Consider the following 21,079-nt stretch of genomic DNA (forward strand, 5'->3'; position numbering starts at 1 on the left):
GTCCTTTTTTTCACACAAATAGAGCTTTCTTATGATGGTATTTGATCAGCCGTGCGGTTTTTATTTTGTCACGCTATAAACAAAAAAAGACCAAAACTTTTGAAGAAAAACTATATTTTTTAATTTCACCTATAAACAATATATAGTAAACTCAAAGTTGGTTATAAATTTAGGCCAAAATGTATTCTGCTACATGTTTTTGGTAAAAAAAATCCCAATAAGTGTATATTGATTGCTTTGTGTGAAAGTTATAGCGTCTACAAACTATGGTATAGATACTGCAATTTATGCCATTTTTTTGCTATACAGCACTGCGCTAGTTTAACGGACAATTGCACAGTCATGCAATACGGTACATAAATGAAACTTATGTCCTTTTTTTCACACAAATAGAGCTTTCTTTCTGTGGTATTTGATTGCCTATGCGGTTTTTATTTTTTGCGCTATAAAAAAAAAGGCTGACAATTTTGAGAAAAAAAACAATATTTTGGACTTTTTGCTATAAAACATGTCCAGTAAAAAAAATTTAAAAATCAAATTTCGGCATAAATTTCGGCCAAAATGCATTCTGCGACATGTCTTTGCTAAAAAAAAACCCAAATACGTGTAAATTAATTGGTTTACGGGAAAGTTATAGTGTTTACAAATGGCGGGAAAGATACTCAGATTTTTAATTTTTTTTTATACTAATAATGGCGGCGATCAGCGACTTATGGCGGCGATCAGTGACTTATGGCGGTGATCAGCGACTAATGGCAGGACTGCGGTGGACATTCTGACACTGGGGGGGAACTGACTTGGGGTCACTGACATCCCCAGTGACACCAATACAGTGATCAGTGCAAAAAAAAAACCACTGACACTGTACTAATGGCACTGGGGAGGAAAGGGTTAACTTTTTTATTCACTGAAAGGGTTAACTGTGTGAGGGGAGTGTTTTACTAGGGGGTGGGGGGGTGTACTGCATGGGGACACGCTGATCGGGAGAGATAAACTCTTCTCTCCTGATCAGCGTGTCAGGAGCTGTCAGGAAACTGACAGAAAGCAGAGCTACTGCAGCCCTGCTCTCTGTCAGTGATTGCCGCTAATCGGCGGGACACAGCCGGTAATGACTGGTCATGACCCGGCGACTGACATCCACGGCTGGGTGCAGGTAGGGCAGCGGCGCGCCTAGTGTGCGCCTCCTACCTGTTTTGCAAAAGCGCGTTTTAAAACGTGGTTTTGCCCAGCCGTGCCACCCTGCTGCCGTGTTTCTACAGTGGCTGGGCGGCAAGTGGTTAAACAATACATAAAAACACAATAAATTATATAAAACAACAAAAAAAATATTAACCTCCCTAGCGGTATGATTATGTCCATATTTCTGTGCTCAAAGCGGTACATTTTTTTGCATGGAAATATGTTTTTTTTTTATTGTAGGCCTGTAATTTTTAGGAATAACTCACTGAAATCTGTCCAAACAAGAGTCTAGTAAACATTCCGGATATGATAAAACTTGAAACACGAAATCATAAATTATAATTTATTAAATAATCATAAAAAATAATAATAGAATAATAATAAATTTAATTCAATAATATAATCAAACCAAAAACACTGAAATTTTAAATTTTAAATATAGCGCCAAGTTTGCACATCACTGAGCAAAGTCGCAAAATCGTTTTCAGTGTCTGATGACCAATTTCCCCACGAATCATTATCACTCAATTCTGCAAGTGGTTCTGATTTACTATTGCTGTTCCCTAGCTGGTTTAAAACCATTTTTGACCTAAAGGGATGCTTTTGGACGTCATGGACTTTTCTAAGTTTCCAGGCAGAAAGAACAGTAAAAATGCAGGCAGGGCACAGGACAAAGCACTAGAGACAAAATGTATGTGAAATGCTTTGATACAGTAATGTTATACTATGTGATTTTAGTGATTTTAGTGAATGTCACTTTTTGTCATTTTCAAATTTCCCACCGTTCCGTCCCCCGTACGTCCTGTCACTCGCAGGGGACGGAACCCAGATGACAGATGCCGGCATCCGCCGGATTACATTGCCGGTGACACTGCAGGAGGGACATCGCGGGAGCGCAGGACAAGGTAAGTCATCGAGGGATCCCGGAGCAGCGCCGCATGGTTACCGCTTGTGGTACTGAAACTTTACCCCGAGCTACACTCGGGAATACCGCCAGGGGGGGTTAATAGATAATATCAGATATAAAATTGATTTTATTTAATTCTGCATTTGCATACATAGCTACATACATTTCATATCCAACTATCATATCCAAGTGGAGCTCTCATGTTTTATCAGGCTCTCCTTTGCTCCTCTGTTGAAAATAATGTTGTTTACAGAGCTCAATAGCTCACACTGAAATTCACACATACAGTTGAATTTCAGAGCACTGGCTCCCCCCCTTTCCTTAAAGGTATCATATTTTGAGATTTGTCAGATTCCAGGGAGTAAGTGTCTGAAAGGAGACAACTACTCCAGTGCTCTCTGTTTAGAAAACCCATAGCTCTCTGTGATTCCCATGTCTTGAGTGTGTCATTGTGTCATGGATGTATCATTGTGTTGTGATGTATTCATTTTCTAATCTGTAAAACAAGGATTTTACATAAATAGTAAAAAATACTGATATAGAACATTGTTAGCCTTTGGCTCCATTCACATCTGGGGATGTGGGACCCTCAAGCTTTTCATGCTGATTTTTTTGCACTTTTTTGCCGCCGAATAGCTTTGTACCTTTTTTTGGAGGCAACTTTGGCACATTTTTTAACCACACAATTTGGCGCTCTTTACGTGTGTTTTGTCACATGACAAAAATGTGATAAAATTGACAATTTTAGCCTGATCCAGAATCACCAGCGGAATTGCCTGATTCTGCCCATGATTCCTTTGCATCAAGGTGTGAACAGGGCCTTAAACAAAGAGGGAGTTATAAAATCTACTGATGGCTGTTTCTATAGGAACTAATAAGCTATTTGCTAACCTACATTTGAGATACTTGACACCTGAAAATAAGAAGAACATTATTTTTGCTTGCAGAGGTTGTTGACAGTATAATCCTGCTGTAATATGTTTAAAAACTCTTTGCACCAATTATCTGTTTCTACAGCAGGTCACACCAGGCCAAGGAAACTGCTTGTGTTCATAAACCCCTATGGAGGGAGCCGCAAAGCATCAAGTATTTACAACACTGAAATAAGCCATCTCTTCCAGCTGGCTGGGATTGAGTGTGATGTGATTGGTAGGCTTCTTCTCTTGTTTTACATGTTGTTATTTAAAAAAAAAAAATACATACATAAAAAAAAACTTGATGGAAATAATCTCATTATGATATGGTAATATTTTAAAAAATAGTTTGTGTATGCTTTGTAGTTATCTGTGTACATGGGGCAGCCATATTTGGTAATTACATATACAAGTTCAGCTTCATCCTTAGCAGTACTAAAAATATAGTTACGTATTTCTTACATCTTCTTACAACGCAAACACCTGTTAACAATTAAAGTTGAACTCCAGGCAAACAACTAAATACACAAATTAAATAAAAAATTGAAAGCTGTTTTTTTCTTTCTTTGCCAAAGGATTTTTATTTCTGTCTATCCAGTCCTCAGATACCCAGCCCTAGCAGACTGCACAGTCACACAGATAACAGCACATCTTCTGTTACAGTTATAGACTGTAAAAGAGATAAAGTCCTTTCCCCATCCCCAGCCTGCTGATTGGGCAGTGAAAGAGCAGCAGACTGATGAGATACTCTCTCTGCTCCCTCTCCTCTTATCATCTTGTTCCTCCCAGTCCTGCCCCTCCCTTTCCCAGTGTGAGCTCTGCTGTATAGGGGGTTGCAACAGGCTGATATCAAGTCAAATTCAGGTACAATACATTTAAAAGTGTATTTCTACAGTAAAAACATAACTGCATTAATTTATGTATTTATACTTGCCTGTAGTTTACCTTTTACAACAAAACACTCTCGGTGAGGTTGATTGAACTAGATACAGGTTCCCTCCAGCATCTTTATACCTGAAATTTGTAACATTTTCAAGCAATTTTGAAAATCACATAAGAAATGGCTGTAAGTAAACATTAGAAAATTGACTGATATATCATAGTAGCAGCCCTTTGTTTTTCCTCATTCAAATCTGTATAGAAATGACACTGGGGGCACTTTAATGACAGAGACATTAGGGCATCATAAAGTTCCTTTTACAGAAAGTGTTGTTACTTCTTTTTCTGCAATTCAATTTGGGTTATATTAGAGTTAAATAGTCATAAATTCCTGTTCTATTTTTTTTTTCCAGAAACTACCAGAGCTAACCATGCCAGGGATTATATAATGGACTCTGATCTCCAGAAATATGACGGGTAAATAATATTCACTGAATTAAATGCAAACATAACTGTAAAATGGATCAGTCTTGCTTTTTGGCAATTGGAATCCCAAGATGTCTCCCTGTCTTCTGGTTGGTAAAAAATCCCATCCAGGATCCGCCCATGAGGGGAAACTTTGCCTCTGCGTTGTGTGGTACAAGACTTCTAACATGGATGATACTGAAGAAACAGTTTTTTTTTCTGGAAATAGTTGAACTGTTTAAGGCTTGCTCTTTTTTTGTGAAAAGTACATTTAAATTTGACTATGTTATGTGAACTTACATAGTAACAAGAAAGAAACACAAATGAAATACATTTTAAGTATTGTATGTGAAATAAAGTTGATTTTGGCCTGACCCCCCTGCTGGATGCTGTAGTAATGGGTGGATGTGCTATGCTTAGTCATGCCTTAAAGGCCTATTCACTTCATGCATTTCATTAACACACATTGTCTTGCACTGGGCAGCTTTGCATTAAAGTGTTACTAAATCCACAACAGTAAAATCAGTCTGTATATGCAGTAAAGCATGCTTGTTATACTCCCTGTGGAACCTATGGGGTTAATCCTCCATATTGTGTAAAAAGGATGTTTGATCCTCTCTTCTCTGATTTTCCTCTTCTTCTACTGTCCCCAAACCATCTGCTGATAGTACAGAGCCTTGGGGGCAAGCTGCACATGATCATTTTGGTGTGTAATGCTAGAGAATTTTTTTTCTTGGGAGAGTGCATGTGATCAGCACAGGGCCAATCAGCACTCTCCAGACAGAGGGTCAGGGGTCCTGCAGCCTCATAGGACAATCAGGGGAGCATGAAAACTCCTCCTACAAGCTTTAACCAGTGCTCTACTGGACACTAAAAGACGTCACAAGGCTGCTCTAACTTCTGATGAGAAAAGTTATTTAGCATTTTATATTTACCAAAATAATTGCATTTCCATGTTCTGTGTACTGTGGGAGACCAGCTATAGTGAATGCAGGGTCCGGGGTTTAGTAACACTTTAAGGCAGCTTATAGAAATGGTCTGTCAACACTACTTCAGTACAAAAAAAAACATAATTACACCATTTTTTCCAACGTAGCGCACAGTAGTTCATTACCATGCATTGTGGTGTACTGAAACATCTGCATTGGAGCTGCATTGCCTTAGTTTATTGGAATGCCATTCAAAACTAATAGCATTGCACCATGCTAATGCGTGTAGCAGGCATTAATGTGAATGGCCGTTACCTCAACACAACTCAATGCCAAAGTGTGATTGGACCCTAAATGGTGCCGTAGTCATCTGACAGTCTTTCTGTTCTTGCTTTAGAAGTGTTTCCCACTCTACACTAAATATCTCAGAATTATTCTTAGGTAGCCAGGCATGTATTGCATGTTTGAGATCTACTCTGAGTTTCTTAGTACCTGTTAAAACTATTTTTAATTTTTTGTATTAGGTGCATTTACTTAGAGGGGGCTTCATATACCTGCACCAAGTTCAAAATCCTTCAGATATGGCCAAATGCTGAGCCATAATTTAGTATACATGCCAATGGTACTAGTAGTGAGTTTTCATGCCTTGTGTTTGCAGGGTTGTGTGTGTTGGCGGAGATGGGATGTTTAGTGAATTGCTTCATGGTCTGGTAAAACGCACCCAGAGCGACAGCGGTATTTGTGAGGACAAGGAGGACGCAAAACTGACACCGTGTACCCTGCGCATTGGAATTATACCTGCAGGTAGGAAGAGTCACTCTGGACGACGAGACTATATGTCAAGAGTTAAATATCACTGATGTTAAAGAGTATTCGGTCTTTTGATTTTTCTGTTATTTGCAAATATAATTAGCTATAACTGGAACTCTCGGGGAAAAAATATTTTTGCCATATGCTGGGTTATCTCTTAATTCTTGGTTTACTTTGTTTAGAGGACTCCTAAAAATCTTCCTTGTATTATTCCCTTGTTGGCTTTGATCTTCCGGCTGAGATGCTGTGAGTTTCAATGCTGGTATGGTGATGATAGGCGTCCAAAATGAATCCATTTGGAATACATCTTGTATTGTTTTCACTGAACATAAGTCTTTCTCTTAGGGCCAATTTATACTGACTTGCACAAAAATGTATGGAAAATGCACGTACAATTCCATCCCTTTTTAATCACATCTTAACGCGCGCTGAGGTCCATTGACATACATTTTGATGTCTGTTGACACGCATGCGCAGAGTTATGGTGTGAATAGGACACCTTGGAAATTATTGTTTTTCAGATGTCCTTTCACTGATCTGCTTTTTACAGCTGTGCTAAAACACAGATCAATGCACTGGTGTGAATTGACCCTTAATGAACAAGGGGAGGGGTGAATGAATGTCAGGATCTCACCTTCTCCATTCAGAGAAAGTCTTGTATTCAGTGAAAAAAAAAAACAAGACATTTTCTAAATGGAGGAGTTGATTAGCGAGTGGCCCACTGTGCCAGTGGTGGAATTCACAGCAGCTGACTTTGAAGGTCAAAGCTGTCAATGTAGCCTGGCATATTACAACAGAGCTGTTTAGCATCACCAGCAACCCTCCAGATGCAGCATACCAAGAATTAGTGGTAATTGAAGTAGAACTATAGGCAATTTTTTTTCATTTTGGATAGAGCGAGGGAAAGTTAGAATCCCTGTCATTTTTTTTTCCGCCATCATTCGCTATTGAATGACATCTACCTTCACTTCCTGTCCAATAGCCAAACAGGAAGTGAGAGGAAATCCCTGCAAATTAAGAGCTTTCCTTGGGGACCCCCAGGTCACCAGACCTAGTATCCCCATTGGAACATTTCCCCTTTATTACTGTTCAAAATTTGGGTTTTCTTTTACTTTCACTTTCAATGATGATGTAAACAGGACAAATAATGCAAATTATAACTTTTGTTAGCAGTTAGCACCTTATATCTGTGTACTCCCTTGGCCACTAATGAAAACAGTGACACACAATTGTCATAGGACTGGTAGAGGTGACTTTAATGCTCAGGTTGCTAGTAACAGTCTGGGTTCACTTTTTCTGCTCCTCCAGAATAAATGCGTCTGTGCTCAGTGAAGGAATAACTTGGGTGACGAAGCTGCGTAGAGCTTTTTTTTGCCATTCGTGTGCACTGGGGAGTTTATTTTTTGTACTTTTGTTTTTACCAAAAATATTTCTATATGAATGTACATCGAGCGTACCTAAAAGACATGTGAAGTTGGAACTGTCACTGACATGGCTTTGTTTATGAATAAAGCTATGTGATCATCATGTTATAGCTGACACATTGATCACATGATCTGGGACCATGCTGACTGTTATATGTAGAGTGACATTACCTCTGCATGGAATGTTAACCCAGCCTTTCTCAACCAGGGTGCCGCCAGAGGTCTTCTGGGGTGCTGTGGGGAGAATGACTGTCACTTGAGCCCGATCCCCCGCTGCACTGTACGTCGGCACTGGGAGCCGTCACACCGCTCAGCAAAGTGAAAGCACAGGGAAGGGGAGTGTCTTCTGTGCTCTCTGCCTCCCTCTAGAGTGCAGTACCTGGCTGTGTGATGGAAGCTAAGGGACTGGAACTTTTCATAATGCTGTATACATGTGTCTGTGTGTGTATGTGTACATGTGCCTGTGTATGTGTGTGTACATGTATGTGTGTACATGTGCCTGTGTATGGGTGTACATGTGTGTGTGTACATGTGCCTGTGTGTGTGTACATGTATGTGTGTACATGTGCCTGTGTGTGTACATGTATGTGTGTATATGTGCCTGTGTGTGTATGTGTGTACATGTGCCTGTGTGTGTGTACATGTATGTGTGTACATGTGCCTGTGTGTGCGTGTGTACATGTATGTGTGTACATGTGCCTGTGTGTGTACATGTATGGGTGTACATGTGTGTGTGTACATGTGCCTGTGTGTGTATGAGTGTGTGTGTACATGTGCCTGTGTGTGTACATGTATGTGTGTACATGTGCCTGTGTGTGTATGTGTGTACATGTGCATGTATGTGTGTACATGTGCCTGTGTGTGCGTGTACATGTATGGGTGTACATGTGCCTGTGTGTGTGTACATGTATGTGTGTACATGTGTATGTGTACATGTGTTTGTGTATATGTGCCTGTGTGTGTATGAGTGTGTGTGTACATGTGCCTGTGTGTGTGTACATGTATGTGTGTACATGTGCCTGTGTGTGTATGTGTACATGTGTGTGTGTACATGTACCTATGTGTATGTGTACATGTGTGTGTGTACATGTACCTGTGTGTGTACAAGTGTGTGTGTGTACATGTACCTGTGTGTGTACAAGTGTGTGTGTGTACATGTGCCTGTGTGTGTACATGTATGTGTGTACATGTGTATGTGTACGTGTGTGTGTGTGTGTGTGTACATGTACCTGTGTGTGTGTACGAGTGTGTGTGTGTACATGTGCCTGTGTGTGTGTACATGTATGTGTGTACATGTGCCTGTGTGTGTGTACATGTATGTGTGTGGGTGTATGTACGTGTGTGTATAAGTATATGTACGTGTGTGTGTGTGTATGTGCCTGTGTGTACATGTGTCCGTGTGTGTACATGTGTGTGTGTGTGTACATGTATGTGTGTGGGTGTACGTACGTGTGTGTGGGTGTACGAGTCTATGTGTGTGTACATGTGTGTGTATACGTACGTGTGTGTCTGTGTGTGTACCTGTGTTTGTATGTGTGTGTTTTTTTTTATATGTGTATATGTATTTTACTTTTAATCTCGATCCCCTATTCCTGTCCTATCAGAACTGCTTTTTAGGACTTGTTCGTAATAGCAGCAAGGACTGCTGCTCCTTTGAAAAGCAATCCATGCTCAGATCGCTATTCAGAGGCATTTGACAGGCGGTAAAGATGCAATATGTTGCCTCCTCACCACCTGGTTTAACCCCAGCATCAATCACCACACCACAAACAATGCACACACAGTTGTGGGGTGGTTGTAGTTCATCTCCATTCACCTGGTGGTATACTTCCAGCTGCGGTAATAGCATGTGTATACCCCCAGCTGCTGTTTCTGCATCTAAGGGGGGAGCAATTGGGGGTGGTAAAAGCAGCTCAGTTGTGTGGTTTACTGCCCTCCAAACTCACAGGTGAACAGGCCCTTGGTTCACATCTGTGTGGTTGTGTGTAAGGCAGCCCATTCATTTCAATGGGCTGCCTAACCTGCAGAAATGCAGGGAAAGTCGTCCCTGATATTAGTTTTAAAATTGCACCACACCAAAAACACCCCGCGTTTGCCAATGTATGGGGTACCCCTAAAGAGCAGAGCATGTGTTTGCTTGTCAGGAATGAGCGCGATTTTGCGTGCGTTCCATGACACACAGTAACGTGAACCAAGCCTTGGACAGGGGTGCCTCGTGACTGAAGATACTTTTCAAGGGCGCCCCGACTGGAAAAAGGTTGAGAAACACTGTGTTAACCTACTGATTGTATATGGGAAAGGGTAATGTGGACAATCAGAATTGCATGATTCTTAGTAGAGACCTTGACTTGATACACACATTTAGGAGAATATGAAAAAACAATGATTTGACAGTTATGTTAGATTTGCAGCATACATAGACTGATCAGTTTACCTTCACCAACATCCAACTGAGTCATTTATGAAGTTTCATATGTTCTTCCTATGGAGAAAGTTTTTATTTTCACTCCTCATGTATGTGAAGGTGAGGCAGATGTTTGCACAGGCAATGTTACACCTGTCAGTAGGGGCTTAGCATAAATGGGACTTGCTTGTGACATGTCACATGGCATTATATGTGTGCTTGGGTGTCTGTCTCCTTTATGGCAGATGTACAATGGCGCAGACATAACTAAAGTATCTCCAGACGTGTCATTCACGTATCTGCAATGGGGACAGCACTGTGCACTTATCCTACAGATGTTTAATGTTACTAAATCAAAAAGAGAATTTACTGAACATTCATGCTGACTTTACTTTAGGAACGTGTAACAAATTCTGACTCTGTGTTCTCCCCCTTGCAGGTTCTACAGATTGTGTGTGTTTTGCTACAATGGGGGTCAATGACCCAGTGACATCAGCCTTGCACATTATTATAGGTAACTAAACATTTGTGTTTATACAAATATGTATAACCATATTACAATATTTATATGTATAACCATTTTTTTTGTTTTCATTGTTTTGGATAGAGTTGGAAAAGGTTAAAACCTTTCTATTTATCTTTATTTCTATTTCAAGATTGCTTTAAAAAAGGCCTGGATTCTTTCCTAGATACACAGAATATAACGGGATACTAACATTTATAGGTAAAGTTGATCCAGGGAATATCCGATTGCCTCTCGGGGGATCAGGAAGGATTTTTTTTCCCAACAGGAGCAAATTGGATCATTCTTTGCTGGCGTTTTTTTTTGCCTCCTTCTGGATCAACTGTGGGTGTAGGACTATAGCTTTTTTTTTTTTTTTTTGGTTTAACTAGATGGACTTTTGTCTTTTTTCTGCCAGACTATGTAACTATGTAATCGCTTTTATTATTTTTCAAGAAAATATACAGGAATATATAACAATAGCAACGGAATACCAGGACCCCAAATGGGGTGAATGCAGTAATTCTGAAAATGCTCTCATAGATGCTTTAGTAGGCAATATGCAGTTATAACAAAGATAATTATTATTAGGTTCAGGGTTATTTCTTTTTATTGCACCTTGATGTATCCCCATTAAAAATGCTTTAAACAAAGAAAAACAGGGAAAAATAACTGACATTAAATGAGCTGAGGAATCTGTCAATTTATTTTTTGCTGTCTTTGTCCCACTGGGTCATAGCAGAAATGTCCTGGGAAAAAGCAAAAATTGAGGAGAAATCTCAACATGGTAAGCAGAATTTCCCCCCTTAGTTATCTTCAAACATCACAATAGGAAGATTTACTTTCACCTCTTGTTCTGGTGAAACTCTAAAATTTCTGTCTCTTTCTGTCTAAGTGATAATCACTAGGACAAAGAGAGAGGGAGAATTTACCCAGCAGGGATACAGACAGTCATAAATGCTTGGCAGGAGTTCCGATCCTTTCCCGCTTTTCCAAAATTTAAAAACAAATAGGTACACATACATGTTTAGGCTCATTCACATGTGCTTTTTTGTCTGGTGCGCTGATTCTTGCAGCTGGAATCATAGGTGGTTCCAGACAGCTGCCGTTGCTTAGCCTATACAGAGCAATGGCTTCCAATGGTTACCTGCAATTGGTGACAGGTGACTGCTCCTGGACGAAATCTGTCTGTATTCAGGGCAATGCATCTGTCGCTAGCTGCAAGTAAATGTTGGATGTATGGATACATGTGAATAGTGGTGTACCTGTGATTCCAACCACATGGATCTTCTGATTCTTGCTGCAGGAATCTGTTCACTGGATAAAAAAGCCTGTGTGAATGAGGCTACGGCAGTGCCAAGAGCAACAATAATATGCAGACTTTGTAACTTACAGCAGCCAGACAGATAATATTAGTAAATCAGTTCAATAAAATATTCTCGATTATATTCATTCCAATTTTGTATGCTGCATTAAAGTGTTATAAACTCAGACATGAAATATGAACAAAGCATATCCCTCTATAGTGTTTAATTGCCTCAATCCAGAGTAATAAGTGTCATTTCTGTCTGCTGCCTCATTCCTGTGCTATAAGCATGAGTCACTTCTGATGAGTTTTCTTGACTCCAAGAGAAAAATGGTAACGGGGAGGGCACAGCTTATGATTGACAGCCTCAGATCTGTTCCTGTGTGCTGTGTGAAGGGGGGGTGTCCTTTCCCTCCAATCAGGGCTCAGAGCTCTCCTCACCTATGTAACTTTAGCTCTCTGCCCCCTGCTTTTCATAGCTGAGAGATCCTGTGTAAATTCTGAACTTTGAATGGATGTAGGAGAAAGAAGGATGTAGACAAACAGGCACAACATATGTAGGAGGATTTGTTTAATCTCTGTGTATCACCTGAGGCCAGTCACTTCACTGGGTATATGTAAGGGTTTACAATCACTTTAGCTATCAATAGATATTTTTAATTCAAGTAGCTTTTTATATATGAACATTGTGTTTATTCACAGGAGACACACAGCCTATGGATGTCTGTGCTTCCTACCACGATGGACAACTCATGAGATATTCGGTGTCTCTGACTGGCTACGGTTTCTTTGGGGATGTTCTTAGGGAGAGTGAGAGTATGCGTTGGGTGGGACCTATGAGATATGACTTAGCAGGTGAGACTTGGGGTTTATTTAGTTTTCTTTTCACCTTTTGTTGCTGAACTAAATGTTATGGAAGGGTGCAGAATACCTGAAAATAGCTCATAGATAGGACAGGTATTCCGAAAGTAGTGGTAGTAGTAGTGAAACTCTTTGCATACAACTTCTGGGTAAGTGCTGGCCCTGTGAGAGCAGCCAGACAGAGCCTGTAAGCGCAAGCGCAATCTTTCTTAAATTGCAGTGGTTCTCTCTCTCTAAACAAGTTTTTCTTTGACAATCTGATTGCAGTAAAAAAAGATGCTTTGGTTGATAAACAATGATTCCTTATTGAAATGTCCAGATGGTAGCTTCTTCTCAGCTTCTCAGCCACACTCTTCAGCAAGAAGATCCTTTTCCAGTTCAATGACCAATGCAGGTAGCTGAAGTCAATGGGTCTCTGGTGCAAGCCTCCAGCTGAGGCAAGGCCCAAGAAGAGTGACCCTCCAAACACACATCCTCCCCAGACAGAAACCCAGGAGGTAGAAAACACTCTGTAACTCTGGTTACAGCCTAGCAACAAGCACACTAAATTGGACTAGGGGCAAAGCAGCATTTGTGAGGTTCCCTACATTTACATAGAACTAATATTGGTTCTGGAATATGACTAGATAGCAGCCTCATGTAACCCCTGCACAGCAGCACTCAGATCGAGGAAGAGACAACACTATAACACTTTAAAATGTTTGCTTTGTACAGTGTTGTCAGTTTAGCACTGTGAACTTGCTTACAGGAAAGTAGAGAAATTACCTCATCTGTATGCTATTGCACCTGCAGATATACCCATACATACTTTTTTCCTCTTAGGTATAAAAATGGCACTCAGTAACCGCTGCTACCGTGGAACAGTAGAATTCTTGGAGGCCAATGAAGACAATTCCAGCCCAAGAGACAATACTCGTTGCAGGACAGGGTAACACAATGCTTTTCACAATCATATGCTGATTTATATATGTCTGTATGGCTGGGTACATGCATGGATAACTTTAGAGGCCAACCACAGCCTCATGGAAGCCCAGTTCCATCCATGTTTCCAAAAGCAGGGAATTATTAGAAATAAATAAGAGGCTGCAGTGTCCAAGCAGAATTTTTTTGACTCACAGGAGCTCAACGCCATCTATGTTTCCAAACACAGGGTAATGCCAGCAGTAGTGGCTACTGTATAAATAGAGCAAGTCCTGGCTGTCATTTTACAAGTGGAATTTTCCAACAAGAATGGTGGGGTGAGCTGCAATCAGGGGGACTCTGGCTGCAAAATAAGGTGCTATAAGCCACCAGCTGGACAGCCCTGAATTTGAAGCTACAGCAGCCAATCAGAGTCTGCTGGCTCATAGAAGCACAGCTCTATCCATAGTTTTTATAACAGGGAAACACGGAAAATAAAGTTTTTGGCTCAGTGGTGAATAAAAGTCTGTTGCCTCATAGGAGTACAACTCCATCTATGTTTTCAGTAACAAAAAATGATGTGAAATAATGTACAGGCAATACCCTTGATGGTTCAGTTTTTTATCCTGTGTTTGCTTTTCTCTTTACAGGTGTCTTGTCTGCTCTGAGTCATCAGAAAGACTGTCAGAAAAATGTGAAAGTAAGACGTCATTCTGGTCTTATTCAATGAGTATAGCTCATTGAAACCATAGAAAAATACAATAGAGCAATTATAGTTCATAGTGAACATGATCTCACTTATTCCAAAAAATACAACTGAAATCTAATTGGCTGCAATGGAGGTCACATACACTTTTCCTCTGTACTAGTTTTTTCTGATTAGACTACATTCACACGGCAATGAGGTACGAAGAATTTTCTGCGTTCCGAGGTCCCTAAAGGCTTAGCTGCTGCTAGTTTGTATACAGGCCAGAACTCTGCAGAAATGCCAACCTTGGATGCACACTGGGTCCAGGCTCGGTCAGACACTCTGTAACTGCTCACATGATTGATTACGGGCTAACAGTGGTGTTGTTGGTTATTGATTTGTACAGAGTACAAATCAATGGCCGGCATTGTCACTGCTATTTGGTCATGTGAATGTAATCTCCAAGCCCAACCCTAGTCTAAAATGTTCCATTTTTATTTGGGTATTTGCTGCTGTCTGTCTTCCTATTCAGGAAGGTTTCCCTTACTTACAGTTAGGAATGATGGTATTTTTCGAATAGGGACACAGACAAAACCATTTATTTAGAGTGAGCATGAGTTAGAACTTCTAATAATGCTGTTATTGTTTTCTTGTTCTTTCATGGATACTACCGTATTTGCCGGCGTATAAGACGACCCCCTACTTTTCCTGTTAAAATATAGGGTTTGAGCTATACTCGCCGTATAAGACTACCCCTCTTCCAACGCACACCAAATAAAAATGAAAAAACATCAGATTTGATTTCAATATGGTATGGTATTTCAGTATGGTATTCCAATGATGGGGTGATATTCCTCCCACTGACACCAATGATGGGGCAGGATTCCTCCCACTGATACCAATGATGAGGCACTATTCCTCCCACTGACACTAATGATGGGGCACTATTCCTCCCACTGATACCAATGATGGGGCACTATTCCTCCCACTGATACCAATGATGGGGCACTATTCCTCCCACTGACACTAATGATGGGGCACTATTCCTCCCACTGACACTAATGATGGGGCACTATTCCTCCCACTGACACTAATGATGGGGCACTATTCCCCCCACTGACACTAATGATGGGGCACTATTCCTCCCCACTGATACCAATGATGGGGCACTATTTCTCCCACTGACACTAATGATGGGGCACTATTCCCCCCACTGACACTAATGATGGGGCACTATTCCTCACCACTGATACCAATGATGGGGCACTATTCCTCCCACTGACACTAATGATGGGGCACTATTCCTCCCACTGACACTAATGATGGGGCACTATTCCTCCCACTGACACTAATGATGGGGCACTATTCCCCCCACTGACACTAATGATGGGGCACTATTCCTCCCCACTGATACCAATGATGGGGCACTATTTCTCCCACTGACACTAATGATGGGGCACTATTCCCCCCACTGACACTAATGATGGGGCACTATTCCTCACCACTGATACCAATGATGGGGCACTATTCCTCCCACTGACACTAATGATGGGGCACTATTCCTCCCACTGATACCAATGATGGGGCACTATTCCTCCCACTGATACCAATGATGGGGCACTATTCCTCCCACTGACACCAATGATGGGGCACTATTCCTCCTCCCCACTGATACCAATGATGGGGCACTATTCCTCCCACTGACACCAATGATGGGACACTATTCCTCCCACTGATACCAATGATGGGGCACTATTCCTCCCACTGATACCAATGATGGGGCACTATTCCTCCCACTGACACCAATGATGGGACACCATTCGTCCCACTAATAACAATGATGGGGCAATATTCATCCCACTAATAACAATGATGGGGCACTATTCCTCCCACTGATACCAATGATGGGGCACTATTCCTCCCACTGACACCAATGATGGGACACTATTCCTCCCACTGATACCAATGATGGGGCACTATTCCTCCCACTGACACCAATGATGGGACACTATTCCTCCCACTGATACCAATGATGGGGCACTATTCCTCCCACTGACACCAATGATGGGGCACTATTCCTCCTACTGATACCAATGATGGGGCACTATTCATCCCACTAATAACAATGATGGGGCACTATTCCTCCCACTGATACCAATGATGGGGCACTATTCCTCCCACTGATACCAATGATTGGGCGCTATTCCTCCCACTGATACCAATGATGGGACACTATTCCTCCCACTGACACCAATGATGGTGCCCCATCATTAGTGTCAGTGTGTGAGGAATAGTGTCCCATCATTAGTGTCAGTGGGAGGAATAGTGCCCCATCATTGGTCAGTGGGAGGAATAGTGCCCCATCATTGGTGTCAGTGGGAAGAATCGTGCCCCATCATTGGTGTCAGTGGGAGGAATAGTGTCCCATCATTAGTGTCAGTGGGAGGAATAGTGCTCCATCATTAGTGTCAGTAGGAGGAATAGCACCCCATCATTGGTGTCAGTGGGAGGAATAGCGCCCCATCATTGGTATCAGTGGCAGGAATTGCGCCCCATCATTGGTGTCAGTGGGAGGAATAGCGCCCCATCATTGGTATCAGTGGAAGGAATAGTGCCCCATCATTGGTGTCAGTGGGGAGGAGGAATAGTGCCCCATCGTTGGTGTCAGTGGGGAGGAGGAATAGTGCCCCATGGTTGGTGTCAGTGGGGAGGAGGAATAGTGCCCCATGGTTGGTGTCAGTGGGGGAGGAATAGTGCCCCATCGTTGGTATCAGTGGGGAGAAAAGTGCCCCATCATTGGTGTCAGTGGGGGAGGAATAGTGCCCCATCATTGGTGTCAGTGGGGAGGAGGAATAGTGCCCCATCGTTGGTGTCAGTGGGGAGGAGGAATAGTGCCCCATGGTTGGTGTCAGTGGGGAGGAGGAATAGTGCCCCATGGTTGGTGTCAGTGGGGAGGAGGAATAGTGCCCCATCGTTGGTGTCAGTGGGGAGGAGGAATAGTGCCCCATGGTTGGTGTCAGTGGGGGAGGAATAGTGCCCCATCGTTGGTGTCAGTGGGGGAGGAATAGTGCCCCATCGTTGGTGTCAGTGGGGAGAAAAGTGCCCCATCGTTGGTGTCAGTGGGGAGGAGGAATAGTGCCCCATCGTTGGTGTCAGTGTGGAGGAGGAATAGTGCCCCATGGTTGGTGTCAGTGGGGAGGAGGAATAGTGCCCCATCATTGGTGTCAGTGGGGAGGAGGAATAGTGCCCCATGGTTGGTGTCAGTGGGGAGGAGGAATAGTGCCCCATGGTTGGTGTCAGTGGGGAGGAGGAATAGTGCCCCATGGTTGGTGTCAGTGGGGAGGAGGAATAGTGCCTCATCGTTGGTGTCAGTGGGGAGGAGGAATAGTGCCCCATGGTTGGTGTCAGTGGGGAGGAGGAATAGTGCCCCATGGTTGGTGTCAGTGGGGAGGAGGAATAGTGCCTCATCGTTGGTGTCAGTGGGGAGGAGGAATAGTGCCCCATCGTTGGTGTCAGTGGGAGGAATAGTGCCCCATCGTTGGTGTCAGTGGGAGGAATAGTGCCCCATGGTTGGTGTCAGTGGGGAGGAGGAATAGTGCCCCATCGTTGGTGTCAGTGGGGAGGAGGAATAGTGCCCCATGGTTGGTGTCAGTGGGGGAGGAATAGTGCCCCATGGTTGGTGTCAGTGGGGAGGAGGAATAGTGCCCTATCGTTGGTGTCAGTGGGGGAGGAATAGTGCCCCATCGTTGGTGTCAGTGGGGAGAAAAGTGCCCCATCGTTGGTGTCAGTGGGGGAGGAATAGTGCCCCATCGTTGGTGTCAGTGGGGAGGAGGAATAGTGCCTCATCGTTGGTGTCAGTGTGGAGGAGGAATAGTGCCCCATGGTTGGTGTCAGTGGGGAGGAGGAATAGTGCCCCATCGTTGGTGTCAGTGGGGAGGAGGAATAGTGCCCCATGGTTGGTGTCAGTGGGGAGGAGGAATAGTGCCCCATCGTTGGTGTCAGTGGGGAGGAGGAATAGTGCCCCATGGTTGGTGTCAGTGTGGAGGAGGAATAGTGCCCCATGGTTGGTGTCAGTGGGGAGGAGGAATAGTGCCCCATCGTTAATGTCAGTGGGGGAGAGGAGCGGCTGCTCCTTCTTTCAGTTCGGCCGCCTCCTTGCCGGTGATTGGTCGCCTGTGTGCCTTTCCAGTGCTGGCGCCCAATCACTGGTGAGGAGGCGGAGCCGAGCAGGCGGCGGGACAATCGAGCGGCCGAACTGAAAGAAGGAGCAGCCGCGCTTCCTGGACCGGATCGTCGTGGGACCAGGACCGGAGCCAGGTAAGGTAGAGCAGCCCCTCTGCCCACCCCTGTACTTGGTGTCCGTTGGAGGAGGGGGGGGGCGGCGCCGCCCCTCGAAAAAGTGCCGCCTTGACACCGACTCGCCGTATACCGGCGTATAAGACAACCCCCGACTTTTCAAAAGATTTTCACGGGTTGAAAAGTCGTCTTATACGCCGGCAAATACGGTATATTGCTGTATAATTTATGGACATATATCACCACATTGTTTCCATGACATAATGACAGTATGTTTTACTTTTTATTGTTTTTTTCCATGTTGGCCCTGAAAAAGGGGAGGCTTTTTTCCCCCAAAACGTGTTGGCTGTATTTGATGCTTTTAAGCAGAAAATGTTTCAAAAAGACCTTTAAGTGAAATGCACCTATGTATCAGGCTTTCATATACTGGTTGGAGGCCAAAGTGACTAGGGGGTTTCTCTTGTGGCTGTGGTCCAAACACCCTGCAAGTGATGACAGGGAGTGCAAGGCTCACAGAAGCATGGGTACCGACTGATTTGCTGGTGGCTGCTCCAGGAGCTGTCCATCTGGGTAGTTCTTAGGCAGGCAAGCAGGGGAGTATGTCAGCAGAAACACATGGTACACTTGTGATGGAGTAGGGCAGGTTCAGCAGTAGACGGTGTAATAAAAATGGTGCAAGATCAGACTGGTAGGGAGAAACTGGAGGTGGTCAAGGTCACGATCCGGGCCGCGATCATACACAGAGGGTTCATAAGATAAGCTAGTGGTCTTCCAACTGTGGCCCAAGGCCCGGATGTGGGCCTTTGCTTACCTTTATCCAGCCTTTGGGGCACTATATCTCCCTGTGAAAGGAGAAACTATTCCTCCCACTGATACCAACAATGGGGCATAATTCCTGTCACTGACAAAAACATTGGGGCACAATTCCCCCCACTGACATTAATAGGGCACTTATAGTTCCTCGAATATTAAAGATTGGGTACTATTCCTCCCACTGATGTCAGGACATTATCCCATCCCATTGGCCAAAGTCCAGCCCCCTTAAAGTTTGAAGGATAGGAAACTGGCCCTTTATTTTAGAAAGTTTGGCGACCCCAGGGATAAGCGGTAACAGCATGGTCAGGAGCCAGAGCAAACGTTATACATGGTGATCAAACAGATGGAGATAGCAGAATAGTCAAGAGCCAAGTCAGAGGTATACATGGTTGATCAGGAGAAGCAGAGTCTTTAAATGAGCCAGGGTCACAACCAGAGGTCAAGAAGAGGGGAAGTTCAAAGGCAAGTGGAATCAGTAACAAGAAAGGATAATCGCAGGATACACATGGGCATGTTGAAGATCATCCAGGAATCTTCTGTCACGTCTTCCTTCCTTAAATAGGGTGTTCGGTACCAGTTCTGGAATTGGATGCACATGCACTGGCACGCACCAACGTGTGTGCATTGCATCTGCGAGTGTCTTTGCACAAACAAGCATGCCCCCTCAGGATACTGGCAGAAGTGCCTGGCACAAGTGTGCTTCGCTTCCGAGTGGCATCCTGACACAGGCACTCCCAGTACACATGCCAGAATTTACCCCTTTAGATTGGTGGACACTGAAGAATGGCCCCTTTAGATTGGTGGTCAGCGAAAGGACCACCTTACATTGGTGGTCAGTGGAGAAGGACCCCTTAAAGCTCATTGCACACATTACAATTTAATCAAATTGCTTTAGATCCCTCACTGCAAATATACAACTAGAAGGCTGTAGCACAGGAATGCCTAGGCACACTCACACACCAAGAAGTGTATCGCTACTTTTCAGGAAGGATTCCAGAGCAAAAGTAGATTTACTTAGGTTACTGCTTAGGCATAATAACCATTTATAAATCTTCACTATACCATAGAAAACTTCACTTTTTAAAGCTGAGATCTATTTTATGTCTAGTGACTTGTAGCAAAAAGTACTGGGCTGTAAAAAAATAGGTTATGCAGAAGTAATTTATAATACAAAATCATTTGTTATAGTAAAATGAGCCAAAATGATTTTATGTCTTTGTAAAATTATCCACTCCTTGTTATTCCTGACAGATAATGTTTCAAAATTGGAAAACTGGAAATCAGTCACTGGGTCCTTTGTAGCACTCAACATCACTGGCATGTCCAGCGCCTGTCCCAAGAGCCAGGATGGCCTTTCGCCAACTGCACATCTGGCAGACGGCACCGCTGATCTGATCATGGTACAAAAGTGCAGCATCCTTCAGTTCCTGAGACATCTCAGCAGGCACACAAATGGCAAGGACCAGGTAAGAGAGATTGTGCCAAACAAGAGGAAAGCAGAAATTTTCTCCTGTACTTGTGTTTGCTTTTTATACATTACATAAATAGCAACCATCACTGGCATGAATCTTATTGTGTTTGCTTTTATACAGTTTGCAAATAGTGACCATCACTGGCATTAATCACTGGCAGGGAAAACTGTATTGGCTCAAAAGTGAGAATCTAGTTTGTTTTACTACCACTAGGTATTGTTATTGTTGAATGGGCATTTGCAGAGACAAGTATAGGTTCAAATATCCGTAGAGAGGTTCTCCTATGAAAAATAAAATCTGTACTATTTGAAAAGCAGAAATGTGGTC

General features: G+C 43.1%; 1 protein-coding gene across 3 annotated transcripts in view; it reads left to right on the plus strand.

Annotated features, from left to right (window-relative positions):
- The window catches only part of LOC149449673 (ceramide kinase-like), a 57,259-nt gene that overhangs the window by 27,668 nt on the left and 8,512 nt on the right, over positions 1 to 21,079 (plus strand). The window contains exons 4-11 of one of the 3 annotated variants that reach the window (XM_089692944.1): positions 3,104 to 3,235; positions 4,293 to 4,356; positions 5,932 to 6,077; positions 10,351 to 10,425; positions 12,422 to 12,574; positions 13,403 to 13,508; positions 14,131 to 14,180; positions 20,532 to 20,746. In XM_089692944.1, coding sequence (XP_089549070.1) covers positions 3,104 to 3,235; positions 4,293 to 4,356; positions 5,932 to 6,077; positions 10,351 to 10,425; positions 12,422 to 12,574; positions 13,403 to 13,508; positions 14,131 to 14,180; positions 20,532 to 20,746 — 941 coding nt within the window. The remainder of the gene's footprint in view (positions 1 to 3,103; positions 3,236 to 4,292; positions 4,357 to 5,931; positions 6,078 to 10,350; positions 10,426 to 12,421; positions 12,575 to 13,402; positions 13,509 to 14,130; positions 14,181 to 20,531; positions 20,747 to 21,079) is intronic. The other 2 variants (XM_089692946.1, XM_089692947.1) reach the window with 2 other exon arrangements.

The sequence above is a fragment of the Staurois parvus genome, unplaced genomic scaffold (genome assembly GCF_062004578.1).
Source record: "Staurois parvus isolate SC_StPar_1 unplaced genomic scaffold, SC_StPar_1.0 ptg000608l, whole genome shotgun sequence".
Lineage (NCBI taxonomy): Eukaryota > Metazoa > Chordata > Amphibia > Anura > Ranidae > Staurois > Staurois parvus.